General features: G+C 40.4%; 1 protein-coding gene across 1 annotated transcript in view; it reads right to left on the bottom strand.

The window, feature by feature from the left end:
- PDE6C (phosphodiesterase 6C) overlaps window positions 1–25,142 on the bottom strand; it is a gene marked incomplete at both ends in the record, with an annotated part of 44,343 nt that extends 19,201 nt beyond the window's left edge. The window contains 12 exons of the mRNA XM_083363320.1: window positions 38–184; window positions 3,032–3,100; window positions 3,197–3,340; window positions 10,995–11,144; window positions 11,325–11,372; window positions 12,956–13,022; window positions 13,119–13,183; window positions 13,276–13,350; window positions 15,505–15,645; window positions 15,928–16,017; window positions 17,318–17,470; window positions 24,663–25,142. Of these exons, the coding sequence (XP_083219446.1) occupies window positions 38–184; window positions 3,032–3,100; window positions 3,197–3,340; window positions 10,995–11,144; window positions 11,325–11,372; window positions 12,956–13,022; window positions 13,119–13,183; window positions 13,276–13,350; window positions 15,505–15,645; window positions 15,928–16,017; window positions 17,318–17,470; window positions 24,663–25,142 (1,629 nt within the window). The remainder of the gene's footprint in view (window positions 1–37; window positions 185–3,031; window positions 3,101–3,196; window positions 3,341–10,994; window positions 11,145–11,324; window positions 11,373–12,955; window positions 13,023–13,118; window positions 13,184–13,275; window positions 13,351–15,504; window positions 15,646–15,927; window positions 16,018–17,317; window positions 17,471–24,662) is intronic.
- Window positions 25,143–27,378: the final 2,236 nt, after the last annotated feature.

The following is a 27,378-nucleotide window of genomic DNA, read 5'->3' as shown; positions in this document are numbered from 1 at the left end:
GGGGTGTGGGGGGGGGGAAAGGCAAAATGAACCTGACCTCTGGTGGTACTTTGAACTTCTCTACAACTTTTAACTGGAAGAACATTTGTATGCCGCACTTGATCAAGTCATGATCTGTAACAGGGAAGTCGTTGAAGCAAAATTCAAAGAGTTCAACGCTGCCTGGCTCGGGCAATTCCTCTGCCTGTTGAAGGAGGAAATGCAAGATAATCTTACTTGGACAAGTAGAAGATATTTTGAGTATCTTTTATTTATTACCTTTTTCAGCATTTATTGTTGGGGGGGGGCAGTGCCTGGCTATCTGCTTGGCATTATCACCTATGCAGGATTCTCACATTTCAAGAGGCATGTCTGATAAAAACGAAACTTTTCAATAATTATGAATTATTTTTGCAAAGGAAATATTTTTATGGCAGTGAAATGTATTGCTGCCTGGCAGTTTCTGTGAGATATAACTTAAAGAAAAGATCGTCTGAAATATCCGGATCATTTGCTGAAGACCTATTTTGCAACAGACTGGCTAAATCAGTGCCCCTTCAGACAAAATCTGGCTCTTCAAATATATCCTGCTTATGCATGGATATGGCATTCAACCTTTTAGCCCCAAGGCCTGCAATTTCAGGAAAAGAAGCAGAATGGAAAATTATGACTAGCCTCTTAAGAAAATTATTCCTCATCGCTGCAAAGGGCTCCCTAAACCAGTTTCTTATTACAGTGAGCAGTCTGATGCTTTAAGAAGCCTGACAAGCAGGGGATTAATGGCACTTTCCAGGTCATGCTCTCCAGCTGTCAAATGTTGCCAGTTGAGAATTACAGAATAACAGAGTTGGAAGCAGTGGTGGGATTCAAATATGTGAACAACCGGTTCTCTGTGTGGATGCTGCTTCCGGAAGTCCATTCTGGGCCTGGGCAACAAAAGGTTAGCTACCGGTTCTGCCAGAGTGGTGCAAACTGGCTAATCCAAACCCCTGTTTAAGCAGGGGACCCTACACCATTTCTGATAGATGGCAGTCCAGTCTCTTCTTGAAACTCTCCAGGGATGGAACATCCCCAACGTCTGGAGGCAAGCCATTCAATTGATTAATTGCTCTCACTGACAGGAAATTTCTCCTTAATTTTACCTTGGAGCTCTCTTTGATAACCTGCTATTCATTATTTCTTGTCCTGCACTTTGTTACAGCCCCTCAAATATTGGAAGACTACTGTCATGTCGCCCCTAGTCCCTCTCTTTGTTAGGCTAGCCCAGGGCTCTTCAAACTTGGCCCTTTTATGACTTGTGGACTTCAACTCCCAGAATTCCTCAGTCGGCGTGCCTGGCTGAGGAATTCTGGGAGTTGAAGTCCACAAGTCATAAAAGGGCCAAGTTTGAAGAGCCCTCCCCTAGACAGTTACCACAACCATTCATTGTATGGTTTAGCCTCTAGTCCCCCAATCTTCTTTGTTCTTCTCTGCACTCTTTCTAGGGTCTCAACATGTTTTTTTGTATCATGGGGACCAAAACTGCATTCAGTATTCCAAGTGTGGTCTTACCAGTGTAGTATAAGGTGAGAATACCATGAGATTTCAAATGAAGGGAAAAGAAATATAAAAAAATGTATTCCCTTTCCTCCGATTCATGAAAATCCAGCAGAAGAAAACAAGAGGGTATAAAACGAGGAAACACAAATCACAATGCAAATGCTGCTGCTTTAATACATGAGTCGTGATATCACAAGCATGAGCATAAGGCACCAAGCTAACTTGGTGTTGTGACAGTTGGTTCTTGAATAACCTAAGAAAGTCTGCTTTCCAGGAAATGTCTATTCATTGTTCTGATAAGATTTCTAGATTTAACAGGTGCTATTGCTCCAGTTGTCTTTGCGAATGGAAGGAGTAACCTTCATTCAGTCAATGGCCAGTCTAGAATTGACTTAATCAAGTCAGCTCACAGTGACACTGAAACATTTAAATATGTTCCTAGGCTGGATCCTAAATGCAGGAGGTTTTACTATATAATCATTGCAACCTGAGCAACATTAATCCTGTGACTTACCAAAATAGAGTTAGATAGGATGGTCCAATGGGAGTGACTGAGACATGCTCTGTACCCAAGATTCAACTAGATTAGGATATTGCTTTGAATACCATGCTATCATGAAAGGGACAGATGTAACAAACACCCACATGTTATAAAGTCTACTTTGTAAAGGCAGAAATAGTAACCATTTATAGTAATGGAAGAATCCCCAGATAGCTATTTGAGGTAATTGATAACATTAGGAACTGAAAATGTTGCTTACTTATTGTTTATGGTACATTTGTGAATTAGTACAGTTTATAGCCCAAAGGAGAGGAAACACACCGAAATGTGATGCTTGTCAGAGAAGGGACAGGATAAAATGGAACATTATATAGACATAGAGATAGCCCACTAGTAAAATTATAGTTCTATATGCAGATATTCCTCAACTTACAGCTATAATGGAGCCTGGGATTTCTGTCATACGTCAAGGCACCCAGGTGACCAACCCAATGTTATATTTTTCTGCCGTGATTGTTAAGGAAACATGGCAGTTCTTAAGTGAATAAGGTAGCCATTAAGTGATTGTGGTGATCATTAAGCAAACCCATTGACCCATAATTGGGTGTTTTTGGCCATAAGCCATAAGTAAATGTCAGTTTCCTGTAAAAAAACAACACATCGAAATTGCAGTCATATGCCTGCAGCTCACTGGAAAGGGCCATAAATACGGGCTGGTTGGTTGCTTTGTGTCCAAAATGTGACTACATGAACATGGGGTGGGGAATGGTAAGAACTTTGAATTCCCTATAATGACATCTGCTATATCCTAACTTATCGTTACTGGTGTGTAAAATGCTCTTTCAGTCCAAATAACTAAAGTCAAGTGAAACCAACAGGCACAAGTTGAACAAATAAAATTTAACAATCCCTAGCTGGTAAATAAATAAAGCACCAAGAATATTTCCACAGGATGGAACTATGTCTGCATAGACTTAAGATTGACCTATAGGAAAACATTTGGTTACTTACCAGAATTTTAGCAAGCTCTTTCTCATCACAGTCTTCAAAGTTATCTTTATTCAATTTTTCTTTGCATTTCTTGAAGTAAGGAGCAAAGGAAAGAAACAATTTTAAGTTCTGCTCATCCCACAATAAGGTTCACACTTCCAACCAGGATGCGGAAGGAACACTCACCAGTATACTTTTAACTTCTGAAGGTGTTGCTTTTGTCTGATACATGAGCATTTCCTGAGCAATATCTTTCCGATTTTCCATCTTATTCAGCTTCTCATATGTGTCAGGATTTAAAACAGACCATCCAAGGAATTGTGTAAGCATCTGAATTGATAAAGAAGTAGAACAGTTTAGGGTTTTCAGTGTGACTTGTTCAATATATTTCAAATTTTGGAAAGGCACATATCCAACAATACTTTTAAGCTTTTGTTTAGGATTTCTTCAAAACAACCAAAAATGTTGAATGATGTAGATGCTAATTTTTAGCAACTCCCCCATATGAAAGAAGAAATAAAAAAACTCCATGAGTCATTCAGTTTGATTCGAAATCAAATCCACAGCCCCCATTTAGGCGCCATATTATATGTTACACATCAAGAAACCTTTACACATAATATCCTCCAGGTTTTATCATATGTAAGTTTTCACGTGTACAATGAACATTTCCCTGTTTGTATGTATCCTGGAGAAGAAGTTGGCATGTCTAGTGAAGAGACTTGCCTGATTATGATTATGTACAGAATATCTTATGGCTGCTATTCAGTTTTGGAGGCATACCATGTAAATAACACCATTAGTAGAATGGATCCTCTTCTTATCTGTTATAGGACTTCTAAGGTAGGGATCCTATTGAAGCAGGCTGGGAAGAAGATACTACAGAAATATTGGGAGAAGAGGGACAGATTGCACCATTTTTGGTGTTTGGATAGTGGCCTGCAACAATTATGCAATAAAAGTTGCATAATCCAATTGCATTAAAATTGACAGAGGGAGGAGTCAACCTATTCTCCAAAGCACCTGAAGGCAGGACAAGAAACAATGGGTGGAAATTAATCAAGGAGAAATGCAACCTAGAACTAAGGAGAAATTTCCTGACAGCTAGAACAATTAATCAGTGGAACAACTTGCCTCTAGAAGTTGTGAATGATCCAACACAGTTTTTAAGAAGAGATTGGACAACCTGAGATTCCTTTCATCTCAGCATGTCTGGCGTAGTTCAGTGCAACACTTGTTTTGCAGCTGCCTTTCGCAGCACTCTTTTCAAACTGGGAAACTGTCCTATATGTACACAAATTACTAGTCTACAAGGACAGATGATTATTCATCTAGGGTCTGTAATCTGCGCTCTTCAGGCAGAAATTAGGTGTTCAGTTCAGCCCTCCTACTCTACTGAGCCTCCACGCTATCAGCCCCCTCTACCGCAAAGATCCTGCAGGAGAAAGGCAGTGTGGACAACTGTGGGATCTGGCAGGGTGAGAGCTGTGAACCATAAGCCCAAAGCTTTAGCTGTGTCCCTGCATAACAGATACAGTGCCCTTGCTGACCTTAACAGGGACATTAAGGAAACAGGTCAAGGTAATTGTGATAACTCAAATAAGCAAGGGACCATGGTCCGAGATGAACTTGTTTCTGACAGGGAGAAGTGTGAATCAGGTATTACACATCAGTCATGCAAGAAAAGAAAGGTACCCAAAAAGAGAAGCCACCTTCTGGTTGGTGACTCAATTATAAGGGATGTTAATTTAGGAAAGGATACAGAGGTTTCAAAAGAGGTCAGGTGTCTTCCAGGTGCTACTGCCAGTAGGGACAAGAAGCGTATTTTCAAAATAGTCAACAATGCCAGCAAAGACTGTGATGTGGATGCCATTGTACATCTTGGCACAAACGATCTGTCCCAAAATTATGTACTCTCTATGCAGAATGATTTCCAGAGCTTGGGGCAGGAACTCAGCAGAATAGACTGTAGGCTCACTTTTTGAGAGGTCTTACCAGTGTATAAGGACCAAAATGGAAAAGGCCAGCGTATAGCAGAATTTAATATGTGGCTAAAGGAGTGGTGTAAAGGAGAAGGCTTTGGTTATATTAGTCACGATGTCTGTAGCTGGTCCAATGAAAAAATGTACAAAAGAGATGGTCTGCAAGGGACTGAGTTACTTGGCAATAAATTCACAGCTTTTCTGAAGGAATATTTAAACTAAACAACGGGGACAGTGAGTTAATTGACACAGAACATCACTGTCCCCAGTAATCTAAGAAAATAGGGGAACTTAGGCACCACACAAGTTATGTAGCAAGTAAACACAGGGTCAGTCATAAAGGACTCATATGTCTGTACACCAATGTGCAGAGTATGAACAGTAAGCAGGGTGAACTAGAAATTCAGGTAAATGAGGGCGGATATGATATTGTTGTCATTACAGAAACATGGTGGGACGAAACCCACAAATGGAACACACAGCTAGAGGGATTTAAACTATATAAAAGAAACAGACTAAACAAAAGAGGAGGTGGAGTTGCTCTATATATAAGAAATAACTTTATCTCTACAGAAATAGAGCACAACAATGACGAAAACTGTAAACTTGAATGTATTTGGGTCAATATAAAAGGGGGAAAAATGACATTGCCATAGGTGTATACTATAGGCCGCCCAACCAAACAGAGGAAATAGATGAACTTTTTGCTAGTCAGTTAACTAAGGTATGTAGGAAGTGCATCACAATAGTAATGGGGGACTTTAATTACCCTGATATCAACTGGGAGACAAATTCTGCACCAAGTGGAAGATCTAACAGATTCCTGAAAAACCTAGCAGACAACTTTCTCTCCCAAAAATTAGAGAAGGGAACTAGGGGATTAGCCATATTGGATTTAATTCTCACTAACAGAGATGAAATGATAGAAAGTGTCAAAGCCACAGGAACCTTGGGGGGAAGTGATCATGCAATATTGGAATTCAACATTATGGAAGCACAAGCAATAGAATACAGCCAAACTAGAATATTGGACTTTAAAAGAGCTAATTTCAATAAACTTAGAGAGACCTTGGGAAGAATTCCATGGATGAGAATCCTAAAGGGGAAAACAACTCAAGAAGCTTGGGAAATTTTGAAAAGTGAGATAATAAAGGCCCAGTCTAGCACAATACCAACAAAGAAGAAAAATAACAGCTTTCAAAAGAAACCAGCATGGCTGCATAAAGAACTCTCTGATAAACTGAAAGATAAAAAGGACAAGTATAAGAAGTGGAAAGAGGGGCACATAACTAAGGCAGAATATCAGCAAACAGCCCGTGCCTGCAAAGATGAAGTGAGGGAAGCTAAGGCTCAAAATGAACTAAGGCTTGCAACCAAAGTCAAAAAAGCTTCTTTCAACATATAAGAAACAAGAAAAAAGTTAAGGAAATGATTGGTCCATTAGTGGGGGAAAGTGGCAAGAAGGTGACAAGCAACAGGGAGAAAGCAGAACTATTTAACTCATTTTTTGCATCTGTCTTTACACAAAGGGAAAAAACAGTCCAACCTACCAAACACAGTGCCATAAAAAACAGAATAGAAACGCAAGTTAAGATAGGCAAGAAAATGGTAAGTGAACACCTGTCCAGCCTAGACGAGTTCAAATCACCAGGACCAGATGGATTACACCCCAAGGTTCTCAAGAAACTGGCAGATGTGATCTCAGAACCACTGAACAATATTTTTCAAAGATCCTGGAGCACTAGGGAACTACCAGAGGACTGGAAGAGAGCTGATGTAGTTTCTATCTTCAAAAAAGGGAAAAAAATAGATCCAGGAAACTACAGACCTATCAGCCTGACCTCAATACCTGGGAAGATTCTGGAAAAGATAATCAAACAGCAAATCAGCGAACACCTTGATGCGAACAAAGTTATCACTAAAAGCCAACATGGGTTTGTCAAAAACAGATCGTGCCAGACAAACCTTATTGCATTCTTTGACCAAATGACAAAACTAGTGGACCAGAGGAATGATGTAGATATAATTTATTTGGATTTCAGTAAGGCATTTGATAAAGTAGATCACAACCTACTACTTGATAAGATAGAAAAATGTGGGTTAGATAGCATCACCACCAGATGGATTCGTAGCTGGCTGACAGGCCGTACTCAGCGTGTGGTCCTCAATGGAACTGCATCTACATGGAAGGAAGTGTGTAGTGGGGTGCCCCAGGGCTCTGTTCTGGGCCCAGTGCTCTTCAACATCTTCATCAACGATTTGGATGAGGGGATAGATGGGGAACTCATCAAATTTGCAGATGACACCAAGCTGGCAGGAATAGCCAATACTCCAGAAGATAGGCTTAAGATACAGGAGGATCTGGACAGACTCGAACACTGGGCACTATCTAACAAAATGAAATTCAATTGTGAAAAAAGTAAGTTTCTGCATTTAGGCAGGAAAAATCAAATGCACAGGTATAGTATAGGTGGTACCTTGCTCAATAGTAGTAACTGTGAGAGGGATCTCAGAGTCTTAGTAGACAATCACTTCAACATGAGCCAGCAGTGTGCTGCAGCTGCCAAAAAAGCCAACACAGTGCTAGGCTGCATTAACAGAGGGATAGAATCAAGATCAAGTGAAGTACTAATACCACTTTACAATGCTTTGGTAAGGCCACACCTGGAATACTGCATCCAGTTTTGGTCACCACGATGTAAAAAAGATGTTGAGACTCTAGAAAGGGTACAGAGAAGAACAACCAAGATGATTAGGGGGCTGGAGGCTAAAACATACAGGGAACGGTTGCTGGAATTGGGTATGTGTAGTTTAATGAAGAGAAGGGTGAGGGGTGACATGATAGCAGTGTTCCAATATCTCAGGGGCTACCACAAAGAAGAGGGAGTCAAGCTATTCTCCAAAGCACCTGAAAGCAGGACAAGAAGCAACGGATGGAAACTAGTCAAGGAGAGAAGCAACCTAGAACTAAGGAGAAACTTCCTGACAGTTAGAACAATTAACCAGTGGAACAACCTGCCTCCAGAGGTGGTGAATGCTCCAACACTGGAGGTTTTTAAGAAGAGACTGGACAGCCATTTGCCTGAAATGGTATAGGGTTTCCTGCCTGAGCAGGGGGTTGGACTAGATGACCTCCAAGGTCCCTTCCAACTTTATATTATTACTACAAATTTGAGATGTATTTTGGGTGTAGATCCAAGAACATCTGCTGCAGCAGTTACAGGTGAATTGGGAATTCATACAATTCAGGCATTATCTAAAATTAGAGCTTATAACTACTGCTGCAAAGTTAATGAAATGGAGACTGATAGACTCCCCAAATTATGCCTACTAGAGCAAATAAAACTACAATCACAAATCTCCTGGATCACCAAACTAACAAATTTTGTAAGAAGCTGTGGCCTTCCTGTCTCTTGCGTAACAGGAGAACAATCTAAAAAAAGAGTTCCCCAAAGAATTAAGGATATAGAATGGTCAGATATGGGAGATTTCATGCTATACCGTACAATGAGCGTCTCTGCATTTGCGGAGCGGCAGAGGTAGAGGACCTGGCTCACATCCTATTTGACTGTTGTCTGTATAAGAGGGTGAGAGACAGGTATCTTGGTCTATATACCAAACGAATGACCCATTGGGATCCCCATATCAAAATAACTTACCTTATGTCTGGTCAGAACTTGAAAATAACATTTAATATAGCACAGTATTTAAACAAAATGATCCGGTTAAGATCTGCATATGTGGGACTGATTGGGGTAGATTGCAAGGGCGACTCCGAAATATAATGTTATCATATTTTATCTATATCTTAAATTATTGTACATTATTACAATTTCATCTTAAATTGTATTTTATTTTAATTGTATTTTAAATTGTATTTTATCAAATTCCATTTTAAATTGTATTTTATCAAATTCCATTTTGGATTGCTTTTATCAAGTTTTGGTGACAGTTTGTTGCTGGAACTTTGCACTTTGATAGGGCCCATGGGCTAATCAATAAAGTTGTTGTTGTTAAGTAGGGGATGGGAAATATATGTAGGGAATGCCAAGCCCTCAAAGTCATTTAGAGCTACAAATGTTAATAATCAGTAATGCCTGGGGGAAAGGGTGGCAATGCCTCACCCCTTTTGTGTATGTCTGATGTTTACACACATACAAAAGAGGTGGCTACTGTCATCTTGACTATTTTGACCCACACAGACATGCATGCCTAGGATCTTAATATGAACAGCAATATGCATTTAGCTAAAAACAAACTAGTACAACCAGTGCAACTCAATGGAAACAGGTGAAACTTGCTACTACTATATGGTTCCCAACAAGCTAGTCCACTGCAGGGGTAGAACGAAGGGTTCTTGGCCATATACTGGACTTCCAATGATCTCTTAATGATGGATCGTGTCAGCTGCCACCTCATGCTTGCGCTTTGCAACCATTCAGTATCAGCTGCCATGAACTTTAGGGGGGGGTGGATGGGAGGAGGGAAATGAAACTTCCATCATGTTGGAAGAAAAGTCTTCATCGTGGTTCAGTCCAAGCTGGGAATAAACATGGCAACTGCTTTAAGAAGAAGGTTGTAGTTTATTGAAGAGGAGAGCCAGACAGGTTCTGGCAGAAAAGAGAGTGAGCACATGTAGGGAGTGGGTTTTTATACCCTCTGGAGCCTTTTGTTTGGAGTTGTTCCTGTGGCATTAACTTTGACCTGAGTCTGAGTTTGCCTTTCTGGTATTCTGATGGTGACGGGTTAATCCTATTATGTCCCAAAGGTCATATTCTGCTTCCCTGGGTCTGGGGCTGATGACTCTGAGTTTGGGTGGGGCATGTAGATTTTAGGTGTCTTTGTCTTCTTAAACTTCTAGCTTTAACTTTCCTGGATTTACATCTGCATTTCTACAGAGCTGGTTTCTGCTTGGGGGAGGGAGACTTGGGACTATTAACAAAACTGGGCATGCTTTTCTGCCTCTTTAAGATCCTTTGAGGAACTATATTTTTCCGCCCTTTTAATGTGGGGCTGACTTCCCACAATCGTATCTCTCTGAGATGGGCTGCAGGGGCAATTGGCTGGGAATGGAAAGCAGCTGCATACCAAACCTACACCCGAAGTGACTGTTCTAAAAACATCTTGTTTGAATTTGATTGGACATGGGGGCCCAGTGCTGGGAGGCAACTAAGGGAGGGAAAAGTTGGACCTGGGGATTTTGGCACACGATTCTCAGTTCTGGCTATGCGTTGTTGTAATTCACTTGACTTCTAATAAACTATACCTTTCTCAATAAATGGAGTTAAGGATCATCCCTACTTAGAGGTTCAAGCTGAGAGGCAGATCTGACAGATAATGAGGCTGTGGGTGGTACACTGACTTTCATGCTGCCTTTACCTTTACCAATATATTAACATCTATTGTATTCCACTACCTTTCTTATCATTGTTTATAACAGTGAGTTGTACCTAAGGACATAGTCAAGATATCAACTCCTTGCTTACAAGGTAAGCCACAGCTTGTAAATTTTATTTAAAGGACTGCAGCAGGGATAATCAGATAGACACATTAACAATAATACATTCTTATTGGTTACTATGAGAATTTTCTTCCTCTGGTGCAGACATGTCAAACACAAGGCCCGGGGGCCAGATCCGGCCCGTGAAGTGGTTTCATAAGGCCCGCGAAGCCATCCTGGAAACAGTGAGGGAACGGCCCCCACTGCCTTGGCCCTGGCCCAGAGACCCTCCTTCTGCCAGAGACCCTCAGATCTGTCCCACTCCTGCCCAGGCCCCCATAGGCACCCTTGATGCCAACGATGTAGAGCTGGCCATGCCCACCCAGTAGGCCATACGCACTCTAGCCACGCCCACCCAGTAGGCCACACCCACCCTGGCCACACCCACCCGGCCCCCTGAGGGCAACCGCCATGCTGATGCGGCCCTCAATGAAATTGAGTTTGACACCCCTGCTCTGGTGCCTCATTGTAGGCTGATAAAGCCAACCAACTTTGAACTTACTTCAGTTATCTGTTCGTCATATTCATCAAATGGTTTGCCATCTTTCCTGTTGTAAAACGTAGCTATGCCTACAATCTCTTCTTTTTTGTTTACGATAGGTAAAGATAAGACATTTTTCACAGTCCAGCCTGAGTCATCCAAAGGTTCTTTCTAAATAAAAGGAAAAGGAAAAGGAAAAGAAAGGCTTTTAAAGTATTTATGGAGACCAGCATGGTTACGCACGGCGCATGTACATAGGATAAAGGCAGAGGGTCCAACTAAATAAAATAAGAATTCATGTTTTTATTTATTTGTTTGCTAGGCTTGCGGAGCCAGTAAAAATAGTATTACCTGAAAAGCGAAGTATTCGTCCGCTGGTGCATTCATCATATTACAAATCTAGGGGAGAAAATAAACAATAAAGATTTGTTCCTACATTTAAATATTGGCATTCATTACCACTAAACATGCTCAGGATGGTTGGTCCTGTTGCTACCTTTCAAAAAGGCATTGTACAGGTAGTCCTCAACTTACAACAGTGCGTTTAGTGACTATTTGACGTTACATCAACATTGAAAAAGTGCCTTATGACCATTTTGCATACTTAAGTCCATTGCAGCATCCCCATGGTCACGTGATCAAAATTCAAACACAGTTGTTAAGTGAATCACTGCAGTTGTTAAGTTAGTAACACAGTTGTTAGGGGAATCTGGCTCCCCCATTGACTTGGCTTGTCAGAAGGTCGCAAAAGGTGATCACATGACCTCAGGACACTGCAACTGTCATAAATATGAGTCAGTTACCAAGTGTTTGAATTTTGATTACGTGACCATAGGTATGCTACAAAGTAGTACAATTTACAATTGGTTGCTTAGCAACCATTCAAAGTTCAGTGGACACCCCCCAAAAAGGTACTTATGATCCAATTTCAAAGTTCCACACTCCATGCCTTGATATGGTTTTCCTTCTGAGGGGATCTTTTCTAACGGTTGCTCCTCTCGCAGTCACACGATCGCATTTGGGGTGCTTAGCAACTGGCCTGCATTTACAGACATTTGCAGTATCCCACGGACATGTGAATATGATTTATGATGGGTTTTTTTTGCCGGAAACCGGTCTTTACTTCTGGTTTCCGGCAAAAAAAAATGGCTATTGCAGGCAATAGATTCGCTTAATGATTCCAATATTTGCTTAACTACTTACAATTAACTAAAGGGTTGAAAATCGGGTGCAGTCACATAGTGACCCACTCAACGAACAACATGACTTACAACTATAACTCCAGGTTCAATTTCAGTTGTAAGTCAAGGACTACCTGAAACGGCTGAAGGTAATTGCTAACCACTCACAAAACACATTATCTAGAACAGGAGTTCCTAAACCTTTTGCCATCCACCTCCCTTTAGTGGAATCTCAATACACAAACCTTCTTCTAAAAATCTAAGCTCCAAAATCAATACAGATGAAGAATGAAGCTATACAATGAAATTTTGGGAAAGGGGGAATTATTGTAACAGTGTACTGCTACAGACGTCCCTGGACTCAAGGCAGGTAAACTTCATAGTCTGGGAAACCTCGATCTAGAAGCTAGAGCAGAAAGGCTATAGTAAGATAGTAGGACTTTGCAAGCCAACAGCTTTAACCATAATCCACAGTTTTTCATGAATAGAGCTGAAAGAAGCCCTGGTCTAGAATCTTGAGCTGCTGTCATTCAGTGTGACGAACATTAAGTTAGATAGATTAAACGGTATGTTTTTGTGCCACACAGCATAATTAATTTTATCACCATCGAACAGCCTAAGTATGTGGAAGTAAAAGAGAGTCGCAAGTAATTGCATCAGAATGTTGTTTCTTCCCATGTACTAAATTGTGAAATAGAAATGACTAGTTCAAATGTGAACATGTAGAATTACACACACAAACACACATAGCCAGCACATAGCCCCAGAAAGAATTGTAGGGAAGTAACATCTGGGACTTACAAATCCATTTACAGCCACATACGTTGGTAAGCCACTCACAAGACACCAGTGATCTGCAGGAGGTGACCTTAAGTCAGAGAAGGAGACAAAAATCATCATTTCATATTATACCATGAACTCCTACAGCTATTTACTATTTGAGCACCGAATAATAAGCACTTACGGAATTACTTGAATTTGTTCTTCTCCATGTAGAATATAATCGATTAGCTTATAAAAGTTAATTTCCTAAATACAAGGGGAAAAAGCAACACAAGAATCTTAAACATACCAACATTTCATAATGTTGTAATTTGGACAGATGAAGTATATCTACTCACCCGACCATCAGGGGTCTTTGGTCCTTTGTAAGGCTCTACCTCTCCCAATTTAACTGGCCATTCATCATAAAATTCCTGGAAATAATTGCATATTTACTGAAGGGGTTCCTGAAGGAAAGAACCTTCTGAAAACTTGGTGTCCTCCATATATAGTATTTTGGACTTCAATTCTCATCCTCGGCCATTAGAAAAGAGAAAAATCTGTTTCTGATAGGTTGCCTAATTCCTACAAAACTCAACCAGATATACTGTAAGATCAGTACACCGCAGCATCCAAAGGGAAGGACAAGACAGATGGGACGGGTAGCAAGAATAACCTTGGGAGGCAGGGGGAAGAGCCACAGTCAGGACATTGGTCAGACGAGAGAAGCCTCAACCTGTAGAAGGAATGGAGATGCAGAAAGCATCTCAAAAGAGACCTTCTCTATTTAGAAAGAAAACTAGAGAGTAAAGACTGGGGAGAAGGGAAATGCTTTCAGACATGCAAGATTCTGGGGCTGTAACCTTACAATAAAAATAGTCTTAGTACTCATGGATTTGGCTTCATGTCTGGACGATTGTCGAATGGCTGAAAATAGCATCCGTAGCTGTGAAATGGAAATCCCGTCTCTTGTGCATTGCATACCCAATGCATATAAAAAAGGGGGCAGGGCTTCCCTCATTCTGTAGTCTATTTTTGAGCCCCTTATCAGAACATTGGGACCAGGCAGGACAACTCTTAATATGGTTAAAGCAGCGGGGTCCTTGGTACTCTCTGAGTTTGGTGGTTTTCTTGAAGACGTTTCATTACCAGACTAGCAACATTAGCACTACCAATATTACCCTGGGCTGATGTTGTTACCTAGTCTGGTAATCAAACGTCTGCAAGCAAACCACCAAGCTCAGAGATTTTCTGATCTTTCTTTAAGACATATTGCTTCTCATCCAATTAGCTTCTTCAGTTCAGAACGGAAGAAGCTTTTTGGATGAGAAACGAAATGTCTTAAAGAAAAATCAGGAAGTCCAATTGCCTTTATTAAAAAAAAGCACCTTTGGGACAACCATGTAGGCAACCTTGGCTCTTTTATGACAGGGCTTTTCAACCTTTTCACCCATTGTACCACTTTTAGGATATGACAACATCCGACTACCACCAGTCGCCTAGCAAGGTGTCAAAAACTTGATGACCCCCAAAAAAGGAAAAAAGTGATGAAGTACAGCTAGTCCTCGACTTACAACAGTTCGCTTAGTGACTGTTTGAAGTTACAATAGCACTGGAAAAAGCCCCCACAAACCACAGCCGAGCAAGACATTTGTCTGCCTGCCCAGCAGCGCTCTTCCTCCTGTCCGAGGTTTTCATTGTTATGAGCATTTCTGTTGAGGATTGGCAGCAGGGGTTGGGAAGGGTGGGTGGGGGGTGTTTGGTTTTTATTCCCGCCATTTGCTCCATGGTTGCAGCAGGTTTTGGTCACTTCACATCACCCTGGGACACTGTGACTGTCATAAATATGAATCAATTGCCAAGCATCTGAATGTAAATCACAAGACCCTGGAGATGCTGCAACATTCCAGATGATTGGCGCTTCTTCTGGGCTCATAAGCACCAGGATCAGCACCAAGCTCCAGCTGGAGCCTGGTACTGATCCTGGCACCTCCACAGAGCCCTGACAGCCCTGCAGCTCCAGCCATCTCTCGCTCAGGCTTGTGCGGTGCTGCCACCAGTTCAGCTCATTCCCCTCCCCCGCTACCACTTTTCTAGGATGGTCGGGTACCACCTGCCAGGTGCCAATGTACCACAGGTGGTACCCGTACCACTGGTTGAAAAGCGCTGTTTTATGACTCGTGGACTTCAACTCCTGTGTTGGCTCAGGAATTCTGGGAATTGAATTCTACGAGTCATAAAAGAGCCAAGGTTGCCTCCCCTTGACCTGGATGATTTAGAACCTCTACAAACACATTCACAAATTAAAGAGCACCAAGGAACCCACAGTTTAATCCTGACATACAAATATGGTTAAAACAATAGGGTGGACAAGAGTTGCCTCAAACAATAGGTTTTTGAAAGAGAAATAATATATCCATTGTGAACATGCTTTATCTGAAGAAATACAGTAACCTATGTTGATTGTAATAGAATTCATTTTCAAAGATCACGCTTTTCATTTTTTTTGTTTATGACTCAGTTATGATTTCTAGATCAGCGCTTTTCAACCAGTGGTACCTTCTGCTGGTAAATAAAATTATACTGACCTTTTCTTTGGTCATGTCCAGCAGACCAATGGAATATCTTTCGCAATTTAGATGTTGTCGAACAGTGTACATGGCTTTGTGAAACTGTCGCTCAATATCTGTAAGTTCTTCAAATACTTTGTTGGCAGACCATAAAAGTATCTATTGAAGAGAAGTCAGGGTGGGTTGGGGGATAATATTTTAATATGTGGCTAATGAGAGATAGAAAAAAAACATGATAACCTCTGTTCAAACTTTCAGGATATTTGTTATATTGTCTGGTAAACTCTATGATGTAATAGGCTATTTGGAACTAACATAGTTACCAAATATAGGCAATGGCAGCTTAACATAATCTCTTGGTAAGAGAAAAAATAAAAGCAAACTATCCATACAAAATAATTACATTTAATTGTCTACTACAGTAGATAAAAATAATTTTACCTGACTCTTTCTAAGTTCAACGTTATACAGGTATGTAATATGGTTTTGTTTCACAACAAGTGAAAGGAAGTGAATGTATTTATTAAAGACCTGCAAAAAAATAGAAATAAATATACAACAGATTCTTGGACACCGTACAGCATCTCTCAACCTTGATGTCTTCAAAATATGTGAACTTCAATTCCCAGAATTTCCCAGCCAACCTAGCTGGGAGTTTAAGTCCACACATTTTAAAGTTGTCAAAGCTGAGACCGAATTTAAGCAATTACAATTCCATGAGAATGAGATGGGTGGCAAATAAATGTAATAGATAGATGATAGACAGCTAGATAACGAGATAATATGGAAGTTAACCTTATGGTTGCCTGACTCTTCCTGGAAGAGTTTGGCCTTCAGATAGAAGGCAATCAGGGTCTTGGTGTAGAAAGACTGGCAGAACCAGAGGGAGGGTGAAAAGAGGGATCAGCCTAGAATCACTACACAGCCACAAAGAAATTAAACCCAACCCCCCTTGAATGTCACTGATCCTTCTCTAACTCAAACCAAGTACAGATCATTAGTTAAAAAGATTCCTGTGTATAGAAATCAGTATAAATCAGTTAAATTGAACCTTCATGTGTGGATTTAATCTTTTCAACTGCCACTTGGGCCAGACGGAGGAGTCATCACTCAAATTAGGATTTTTAATTTTTTTTCCAATTTTTCGGGAGTCAAGCACTAAGATGCAAGTTACACCTTGAGGAAATGCTGCTTGACATGTCAAGTTTTAGCATCAGAAAAAAAAGGGGGTGAAAAAATTGCTCCTGCTAACTCTAGTGCTATCATATATCCTGCTCTTGAAATAATCATAGTAGAAGTAAATAATACAAAAATAATGGTAAGTTAATAAATACAATAATAACCAACAACAAATAAAGTACATACTTTAACTTGGAAAGGAACATTTCTGTCTTGAAAAGTATTGAATGTTTGGCTGGTTTACGTGATAAATCATCACTTGCCACCAGAATTGTAGGGAGCAGTGGCGTCCATAGTGAAATCAAGATGGCAGCCACGATTGCTGGATTAAACCCCTTTCCTTGTTTAGGCACAACAACATATTTAAAAAGGCAGGGCTTGAATCACACAGCTGAAGCCTTCTTCTTAACATCTGGATCTGTTCCCCCTTGCAGACGCCTCTGAGAGGCAGATGGCAAATACTGTACTGTAAACACATTTACTAGCTGAAATACACCTCTTTATGCTTCAAGTTTCTCTCCTGATGTGCATAAGAAATCCATTGAGGCCCATGTTAGGCTTCAACAACACTAAAATATAAGATGATCTCAAGCTGCTCACCGAAAGATTAAGCAAAAAAACGTGTTTTCTTGAAAAAGCAATCCATACTTACATCTTCATCCTCCTTAGAGAACTCAGAGGCATTTTGTTTGTTAAGTGCCATGAAAACTGCAAGAACTTCCTTGCATTGCATAATGGGAACACTGAGCATATTGTGGGTTGTATAACCAGTTTGCTTATCCACAAAGTCGGAGAAGTGATTATTCTGAAACAAACACGAAGTTAGTTTAATTTTCAAGTGTGACTCAGGATAATCCAGATGACATGTTTCATCTGCAAAGAACGGAATCATTGCTACTTGTCTCGAACACCCCTGAGAGATAAGTCACATTTGGCCCTTAACATGGAGAAGTGTGTTGAGGGAATGGCAAGTTAAATACAGTAATGGCACCTGCAAGAGGTATATATGGAGGCCAGTGATGAAACACACGTTGTATTATTACAACAGAAGTGCTGTCATCTACATATTTGCATGTGGTATCGTGACCCAAGGATGAAAGGGATGATCTATTATGACAGCATATTTTTGTCATTTTTGCCTTATACCCTTATCAGTTCCACTCCAATTGTTCTCCAAATGTCTTCCAGATAACTTCACTTCGGATTTGAAAGCAAATAAATAAAAAAATCTAATTACCCAGGGATGCTCACCTAGTGCACAGGTCTGCAACCCGTGGCTCCGGAGCCGCATGCGGCTCTTTCAGCCGTCTCCTGCGGCTCCCAGTCTTCTGCCATGTGTACTCCAAAAAAAAAAAAGTGGGACTAAAAAAGTTCAACCAATCAATTCAAATATGCAGGGTAGGTGCATGTCTCGCCTTGGCTCCACTCTTCAGTCAAACCCTGTTCTGCGCATGTGCGCATGTACGTGCATGCCCACACATTTTTTGCAGCTCCCAGTTTTTCCTTTTGTGAGGGAACCGGTTCTGAGTGGCTCTTTCACTGTTTCAGGTTGCTGACCCCTGACCTAGTGCATTCTAACAATGTGTCTTCTAAAATCACACAGCAGGTGTGTAAGGAAATTGCTACATGATCCCTCTAGAACTGCAAAATATGTTTTTTTAACTCTTTTACAGAGTCATGTGAACGAGATTTATACTCCCTATGATTAGTAGATATCCTGCACGTATATTTGCCTTCATTCCTGAGCAGATATCCTGGTCACCCAGATTCAGCCTATGCCCAATTGCAGCTCATACAGTAGATGAGGTACCCCTTTTTACAGCGCATGTAACTAGGTTTTGTGTAGAAGAGAGAAGATCCTTCAAACCCTGATGGGCCAATTTCCCACAGTACATTCTTTATAACCATAAGTCATTTAAATTGTATATATTATTACTTTGTTGATATTAATAGTTTAAGACACTTTTACTTTGTTGTAATTTTAGAAGTTTTAGAAATAATTGAGCCACCTCAAGATCCCACCAGTTCCCTGACACTCACCAGCCCCCCATCCTGATAACAAAGCCAGATCTTTGAGGGATTTCTGGGAAATAAGGAGGAATGAAGCTGACCTCACTTCAGGGTTGAGAATGTACCACAAGACAAGTACAACAGAGAAGGCCCGCCTCCCTGGGCCTGCCAAAAGACAGGCCTTGCAGCATACCTCTTTTGTTGGATTTGATAGGACAAGTGGATGCAATTGGGGAGAAGTGGTCCCTTAGATAACCTGGCCCCATGCCATGAAGGGCTTTAAAGATCAAAACCAGCACTTTGAATTGGACTCAGAAGCAGACTGACAACCAATGCAGTTTGTGGAGCAGAGATATAGTGTGCTGTTTTAGCACACATAACTGCCCATGCCACTATATTTTGCACCAGCTGAAGCTTCCAGATAATCTTCAAGGGCCGCCCTATGTAAAGCACATTACAGTAATCCAATCAGGAGGTGACTAGGGCATTAGTAACTGTGAGCAGAGATCCCCGATCCAGAAATGGGTGTAATTGGTATGCAACACAGAGCTGTGCAAAGGCCTTTCTAGCCACAATTGTCACCTGTTCCTTAAGCAGGAGTCATGAATCTAGGAGGACCCAAATTGCACACTGGGTCTGCAATACCTCATCCCATGGTGACAGCTTCACCCAACAGCTTCACAAAAATGTTGAATAAGACCATGTAGAGCAGCAAACTCATCCCACATAGTAGAGTCTTGAGCGGGATCTCACTTCCTTGAACATCCTCAACTGGATCTCACAACAACACAGTGCCACCCAACCCGCTATCCCCTGAGCTGATCCAAAAGTATGCGATGGTCAGTGGTATCAAAAGCTGCAGAGAGGTCAAATAGGGCAAGAATGTATGTATGATCCCCATCCTGCTTTCCCAAAGAACATCTAAAACTGCAACCAATGCCATTTCCATTTCATTCCATTCCATCCCAACTGAAAGGGATCCAGATAACCCACTTCATCCAAGTTCCTCTGAAATTTCCCCTCAACTACCTCCTCAGTCACCTTCACCAGGAAGTAGAGATTAAATAATGGATGAAAATTGCCCAGTATACTGGACCCCAGTGTTGACTTCCAGAGGAGGGGGCAAAGCAAGGCCTTTTTAAGAGGTAAAGCAACAACCCTCATTCAAGTCAGAGTTCATGATTAGTGAGGCCACTCACATGACAAACCCCAGGCCACTTTCACAAGCCAGTAGGGGCACACATCTAAAGAGCAGTTCTAAGGACCCTGTCCATTTTCCCAGACCCAAAGGCTTCAAAACAATCACAAATAACAGGGCAAACCCATCCTCCCTGGGCCTCTTCTCTGGAACTACAACAAGGCTGGAGTCCAACATATTTAAGCCACTTTGTCCAAAACTGTAGATGCTGAACCAATTCTTCCATACATTTCTGCAAGAAGTTCTCTGAGCCCTTTCTTTCCCAAGATGGCATGTTCACCCTAAACAAGGCCAGAGGATAGTAGTCCATGGAAGCAAAAAGGATGCAGAGGCATTGATGCTTTGCTACCTCAACGTCACAAGGTAGGCCTTAATAGCAATCTAACCCATTTTCAGTCGAGTTCACCCTTCGTTGAGCACCATTGTTACTCGAGATGTCTCTTCTCATCTTTTCATCTCCCTCAACTCATCCATGAACCTTAGCAAGTGACGGGATCCGCAAGAGGGGACAAATTGCATGGGTGCAATCCAATCAAAGGCCTCATCAGCCTTCTTATTCCAAGTGGCAACCAAGGCCTCAGATGCAGCAACCAGCAGGAACCATCCCCAGCTCCCTCTGAAACCCATCTGGGTCGATCAGTCACTGGGACAGACCAATCTAGCGGGTCCAGCCTCCCTGCAGTGGACAGTGACTCTAGAGCAGACATGTCAAACTCACGACATCATATGATGTCGCGCGACATAACATGACATCGCACGACCTACTGGAACTTTCCCCCCGTTGCTGGCAATGGGGTGGGCGCAGTTTCCTCGTGACGCATCCGGCCCGTGGGCCAGCAGTTTGACACTCCTGCTCTAGAGAATCCAATGCTAATCAGGGTGTGATTTGACCATGAGAAGGGAGACGTCAAGAACACCCCCATTTCAGATCATATAACCACTGCTCCAACAGGAATATCTGTCAGATCATCAGATTGTGGATGATCTGGAATACCCCATGGCATCATGATAGCCATGAACTCCCAAACTATCTCAGATCCCATTCCCAGAGAAGACAGGTAGGGAATTCCATCACCAACCCAGAAATGGAATCAAGTTACTCAGGCAGGGAGGTTGCCATGCAGCAGAAAGGCTGCAACAACAGCAACAATCCCAAATGATCCCTAAAGCTCAGCTTAATGAACAGGGTCTCATATCCAGTCAGCTGTGGAAAAAGCACCCTGAAAGCCATAAGGGATTCCCACAGGACAATTCTGCCACACCACACCCACTTTGAAGGGGAGTTATTGCTTCCCTGAAAAACAAGAAGTGGAAATAATGCTGTTATTATGAGAACACTCTCTTTCCCGTTTCCAGGAAGATTCGCTTACTTCAGGAGAATAACCAACTTCGTATAGCAAAGCTTTGGGTGGAGCCCAGGAAACCTCACCAAATAGCCATTTTTAAATCCTAAACCAGAAGAAATTATTAAATGATGATTTAGCCTGAGTGAAGTTGTGGGTTTACACATTACAGGAGGCTAAAAAGCAGTAATATTAAAAGGAGCTTCACTTGTGCAGTTATGGCCACAATCTTGCTTTTTTTTGATACACTTCCCACTCCTTCCAAGGGTCGAGGGAGGGAATTTTATTTTGAAATGCAACTAATTAGGCCAGGATGGACAGTATGAAAAACCATTAAGATGTATCTGCTTAAACGTAAAGGATTATTCTGAGTTTAACATACAGTGTATGAGGTCTGCTTTGGAAAGATCTAAAATTTTCTGGGTTTCTATCATCAATTTGTTATGCAGATTTGTAGAGTCCAATTCCTGTAATTCATGCAGTAAAACTGGAGTTGCTGCAAATTTAATCTTCCTTTGTTAAGAAAGGGCATTTCTTATGAGATTTCAGCATTGGTTTTGTTAAAAAGGGGGTTCTTAAGTATAATGCTTCCCGTTCTCCTCCTGAGAGGATTACCATACCTGGTCTGTAAAAACCCATATGGCCATTAAGAGATATAGAAAACTGATCTGAGTAAAGTTTTGGAGGCTACGCATGGTCTCCCACACTAGGAAATTATCAAATCAATGTGCAATGTCAGGTTTTTTACATACTGCAAAAGCAGAGAGTAGGAGATACAGTTCAGCTATTTCTGGATTTCCAAGTTGAGCACAAGGGAAGAAACCAAACAAACACACAGGAGGAGCTCCCACATCCACAACTTAGCTGATTTTGGAGACGAATGGCTTTATCTCTGGAGAGCTTCCTAAAATGGTTTTGTGTTAGCTCTAAAAGTTTAATATTACTGTTCGTCCGGCTAATTTCACATCATATAAACTATGGTTCATGATCTCCTGCTCAAATAAGATGCTGCATTCTAATCATCCGGAAACAACATACTTTTTTCACAACACACACACACACACACACAGAGAGAGAGAGAGAGAGAGAGAGAGAGAGAGAGAGAGAGAGAGAGAGAGTGGGGGAGATAGAGACAGAGCAGTGATGATAGGACGAAGGAGTATGAGAAGCTGGAGGAGTACCATGGCCTGAAAGAGGCAGTAAAGAGAATGTGGAAAATAAAAAATCAAAGTGGTCCCAGTGGTGATAGGAGCACTTGGGGCTAAGCTGAGATTGTATCTCCAACAGATCCCAGAAACAGTATCAGAACAATGGGTCCGGAAGACTGCAGTGCTAGAAATAGCTAACATACTGCACAGAACTCTCAAACTCCCAGGCCTCTGGTAGGGGATTTGAGATTGAGGAAGATACATGCCACCTACAGAGATTATGCAATCAGAGGTTATCTTGTTTCCCTCCAACGATTAATCGGAAGACACAGAGAATATCATCCAATCAATGTTTTGCTCCAAATTGCCACTGGTTTTAGAGTATGTCCACTCACCCTGCTCCCAGAAAAAGTGGGGATGGAGTTAAATTTCTGGTGTCCCTGCTGTGTTTTTAATAGTTCATAATGTAATCATCGGTGATACAAGAAATGTATGAAAATGCTCTGTGCTTAACCAAAAGCATGTCTTTCTTCGAAACATATGCATATGAATTACATAGAGATTCTTTTTTTTTTAGAAAGTGATTTCAACCAAGCGGTTCTTAATAAAATTTATTTCCAGTGATGATGCTAATTAAGAAGCTATATTTTCAGAATTCCCTTATGTAAATGTGATGATGATGGCAGAGGGAATTTTGACTGAAGAATGAAATATTTAAGATAGGACATTATTGGTATGAATAGCGGTGGTTTCAAAATTATAACAAAATTATAATAGTGAAACAGTTCAGAAGTGCAGGATTATGTCAACAGGAAGGGATCATATCAAAAGGAAGAGATTAGTAAATGGATGCCAATATTACGTTCAAATTTTAAATTTAAAAATTTAGTCTAAAAATTATATTCAAAATCTGCATTGGGGATTGGATATGCAGACAGAGGTGGTACTATAATGTTCATAGGTTACATTAGTTACTAAGACCTCTTTCTTACTCTTGGTAGAATCAAACAATCCAACTCTTTACACTTAGTTCAAAAGATACACACTTTCTGTAGGAGAATCTGTAAAATACAATAAAAATTCATAGGGACATGTTCCCAAAGTGATGTCCTTTAAATTGGAGGATAGAGAAGCAGACTAGAGAAATCCCAGTGTATCAATAAAAATTACATGAAACTGTTTTTTTAAAAAGAAAAAAAAAGGCAAACTAATAGGCTGCATCAAATAGATAGATTAATTTTGTTCAGGATTAGTTTTAGATATGCCTGACCAAACGGATCAGACTGATTGCCAGTTCACCCACAGAAAGGAAAGGCAAGGACTAGATGTCAGGATTTAAAATTCTACAATAAATTTCTTCCAGACCCACAAAGCAGACTTAGTATGAAAATCAAAACTGCTGTATTCATTTTGGCTGCAATTCAGGATGATACCCAGGAAGCAGATTATATTGTAGATCCCGGTTTAACGCTACACTTCTTATTTATTTCAGTGGGTTTCCCCAAGAGAAAATTCTTAATGGATTATGCTCCTGGTTCAGAAATAATGGGAGAGGAGAACATACCAGACAGACTGGAATTAGATTATTTGAGCCGCAGGCCTCTTGTGAGTCAATCAATCTTTATCATAGTCAAAGACTAGAATTGGCCCATTGTGGTTTGTTTTAGTCAAATATCTCTCTCCAGCACAAAAATCAACCTAGATGCTGCAAGAGAAATATCAAGCAATATTTGATGCCTTGCCTGTTGCTATCAACAAGGGAGCTTGGTAGATAATCCTTTTAATTCATAAAGTAGATTACAGGAGAATAGACCAAGGAGATCAAAAACAATCTTTTCTCATTCGACTTAGCACAGTACTTCTAATATTCATGATATAGGGAATTCCCTCTAAGTAAAATAGGGCAATCTTCTCAAATTATACAGAAACCGATATCTGTGTGTTGTTAAATAAATAAGACTAATTTCAGCCCAGTTTGAAATCAGGAGGGGCATTAGGCAGGAACTTCAACTATCTCAGATGTGGATTTGCTTTAGAAATAACAGGTTCTTCCCTTTTCTTTCCATAGTTGAAATAATGCTCTAAAATGATATATTTTAAGATGCTGAAGAATATGAATTGTTAAATAATTTTCTATTTGAAAAAAATAAATAAATGTTGTGCCAGGCATTTCAGGGACTTGGCACATTTAAGGAAGTGTCTATAGTTCTATGCCTCCAATTTTAAAAAGTCTTTACCCAATTCCAGATCATAAAACGACTTTATCCATTCTCCAACTCAGAAAAAGCTCTTACTCACCTTCCTTACATCTGGAACATTAAATGATTTCTTAGTATGAGCAGTCCAACCTACTATCCCGATGTCCAGAGGAAAAACAATTTCTCTATCAGGATTCACCAAATTGTCATCATAACTGGAAGTAGGGGTGACATCAAAGATTCTGGAAGCTAACTCTGGGGCACCATTGCGGGAACGACAAATAAACATGCTACACTTGTCAGCTGCCAGTAACTGTGCCAACCTTTGCAGGACTTTATGTGAGATCTTTTCCATGCAAGCTTCATCATCCTGGATTTCGGAAAGCAATTCAAAAAGTATCTCACATTCTTCTAACTTGGTCATCTCTTTGAAGGAGACCCCTTCCTTCAGATCCTCAGGGTTGACTCTGAAGAGGTTTGTTAATGCTTCTGGGCGAAGCCTTTTATCATAGAACTCCTTGGCAAATTGTGGATTGTTCTCCAAATATTTTTCAACATCTTCTTTATTTATTTCACCCATCCTGCTTGGCTTCTCTTTGGCAGATTGTTGTTGTTGTTGTTGTTGCTGTTTTACTCTTGCATCACCACTGAAACGCAGCAAAAGTCTGATTTTGCTTCTAATGGGAAAATGGTACGTTGTTCATTATATCTCCAGCAACCACAGACTCTGGATTTGTTCTGTGGGCTTTCCAACCTTCTAAAACCCTTGAAGTATGACAACAGTCCAGTAGCTTATGCCTTCTTAAGTGAAGGATCCAGTGACTGCTAATTAAAGAGTTGTCAGGACACTAAACCCTTCAGCACTCTTAACCTGCCGATTCTAAATCAGACATTTAGCATGATAAACCAATCCAGCAGTTCTTACATAATGCACAGTATAGAAAATACACCTATAAGTGTGTACATGTGTATTTTCACTTGCTTTGGCTTGCTCTTTCTTGTTATTAATTTTCCCATAGAGGATTTGCATAGACAATGTTTCTCTTCCTGGAGGTCTACATCTGCACACAGAGACTCTTTTCTGTATAAATGATTCATAGATCTTGGATACACAAAGCAAGCTAGGATGCTTTTAAAGGATTGATACTGCTTTCTCCATGGAAGGAAGTATGTGGTGCTAAAAAAACATAGTATGGAATTAATGTACCAAATAAGAGATCCAGTTTGTGCAATAGTTAAGGCATCAGAGTAGAAGATGGGGGGCGGGCATGAGTTCTAGTTCCACCTTGGGCATGAAACCAGCTAGGTATCCTTGTGCCAGTCACTCTCTCTCAGCCCTGGGCAGGAAACAAACCATTTTTGAAAATCCTTGGCAAGAAAACTGCAGGAGCTAATCCAGACAGTCACCAGGAGTCAATGCTCATTCAAAGGCATCCAAACATTAAAAAAACAACAGCACCCATCCAGCTATCCAGCTCTGAAAAGAGAGGAATTGCTACCTGCTGATAAGCTGAAATACATAGGATGGGGCAATAAAATATTTTAGGTTACCATACTACATAGTATAATAGTATTTTACTATTACAATTAAGGGAACTTGTAAAAATTGGCTGTCTTTGGTGCTCTCTGAGCTTGGTTGTTTTTTGTTTTGCAAATCTCATTCCCTTCTAGAATTGATGATATTACCTAGGTGGATAATGCAAGAAAACAATCAAGCTCAGAGAGTACCGAGGACCCCACAGTCAACCCTAAGCTATAAATATTCTCTTGTTTTGGTACAATTGACTGTATTTTTTTTATTTTAGTAAATATGGAAATATGATTTAAAAGTGTATTATGTGACTTTATATTCAATATCATTATAAGATCAAAATAAACTAGATCCATTTAAGTTAGGTGGAAAATTCTGATTGACTGAAAAGATTCAGTTGACCTTTGCTCCCAACTCCTGCTTAAACTTACCTAAATATTTTGCTATTATTGTTATTATTTTCCTTATGTTTGGCCTTATATTATTACTAGAACTAAAGTCAGAAATCAAACTATGATCATTTCAATAAAATGCATCATATATGATGTAGTACAACAAAATTCCCAATGCATTATATCCTTTACTGTGATATAGTATGTGAGCAAAATGAAATATTAACTTTTATTTTTATTTATTTATTTTATTTTATTAGATTTATATACCGCCCCTCTCCAAGGACTCGGGGCGGTGTACAGGGCAAAAACACTAACAACACACAAGATATAAAAATTAAAATAAGATTAAATCAATAGCCCTAAGTAATAAATACATTCTAAAATTTAAATTTTTTAAAATTTAACTCTAAAATCCAATCCCTCAGTCCAGCCCGGCCTGTTCAAACAACCAAGTCTTTTACCTATTTTAAAGCCAGGATTTGGGTTATTACATTTTCTTTCAAAATTAATAAAAATCTTCAAACTTTCATCAATAATTTTAGGTCATTTTTCTCCTCTGCCAAATTATTCACTCATAGGTAAACAACAAAAGAGGAGCTAGAAAATATCTAACAGAAGATAGATGACTGTTACAGGTGAATTGGCATGGAATGAAATTTGAAGCTGGGCAAATCCCTCAAAACAGTTGCTTAGGACTATGTGAAATGCTGTTATGAATATTTTTAAACAATACTTAAAACACATCTTTTCCTGGGTTGATGTGGCTGCTTTTGGAAGCTGCTCCCTGTTTTCTCAACACACGTGTGCGTGCCCAGCCATTTTGTTTAATTTCTTTTCCCCTCTGAAAGAATTCCAAGCATAGTGAAGCCCCACAGCTAGTCTGAATGCCC

Source organism: Vipera ursinii (genome assembly GCF_947247035.1).
Source record: "Vipera ursinii genome assembly, chromosome: 5".
Taxonomy (NCBI): domain Eukaryota; kingdom Metazoa; phylum Chordata; class Lepidosauria; order Squamata; family Viperidae; genus Vipera; species Vipera ursinii.
Note: the sequence above shows the minus strand (reverse complement) of the source record. Positions and strands in the feature narration are given on the sequence as shown.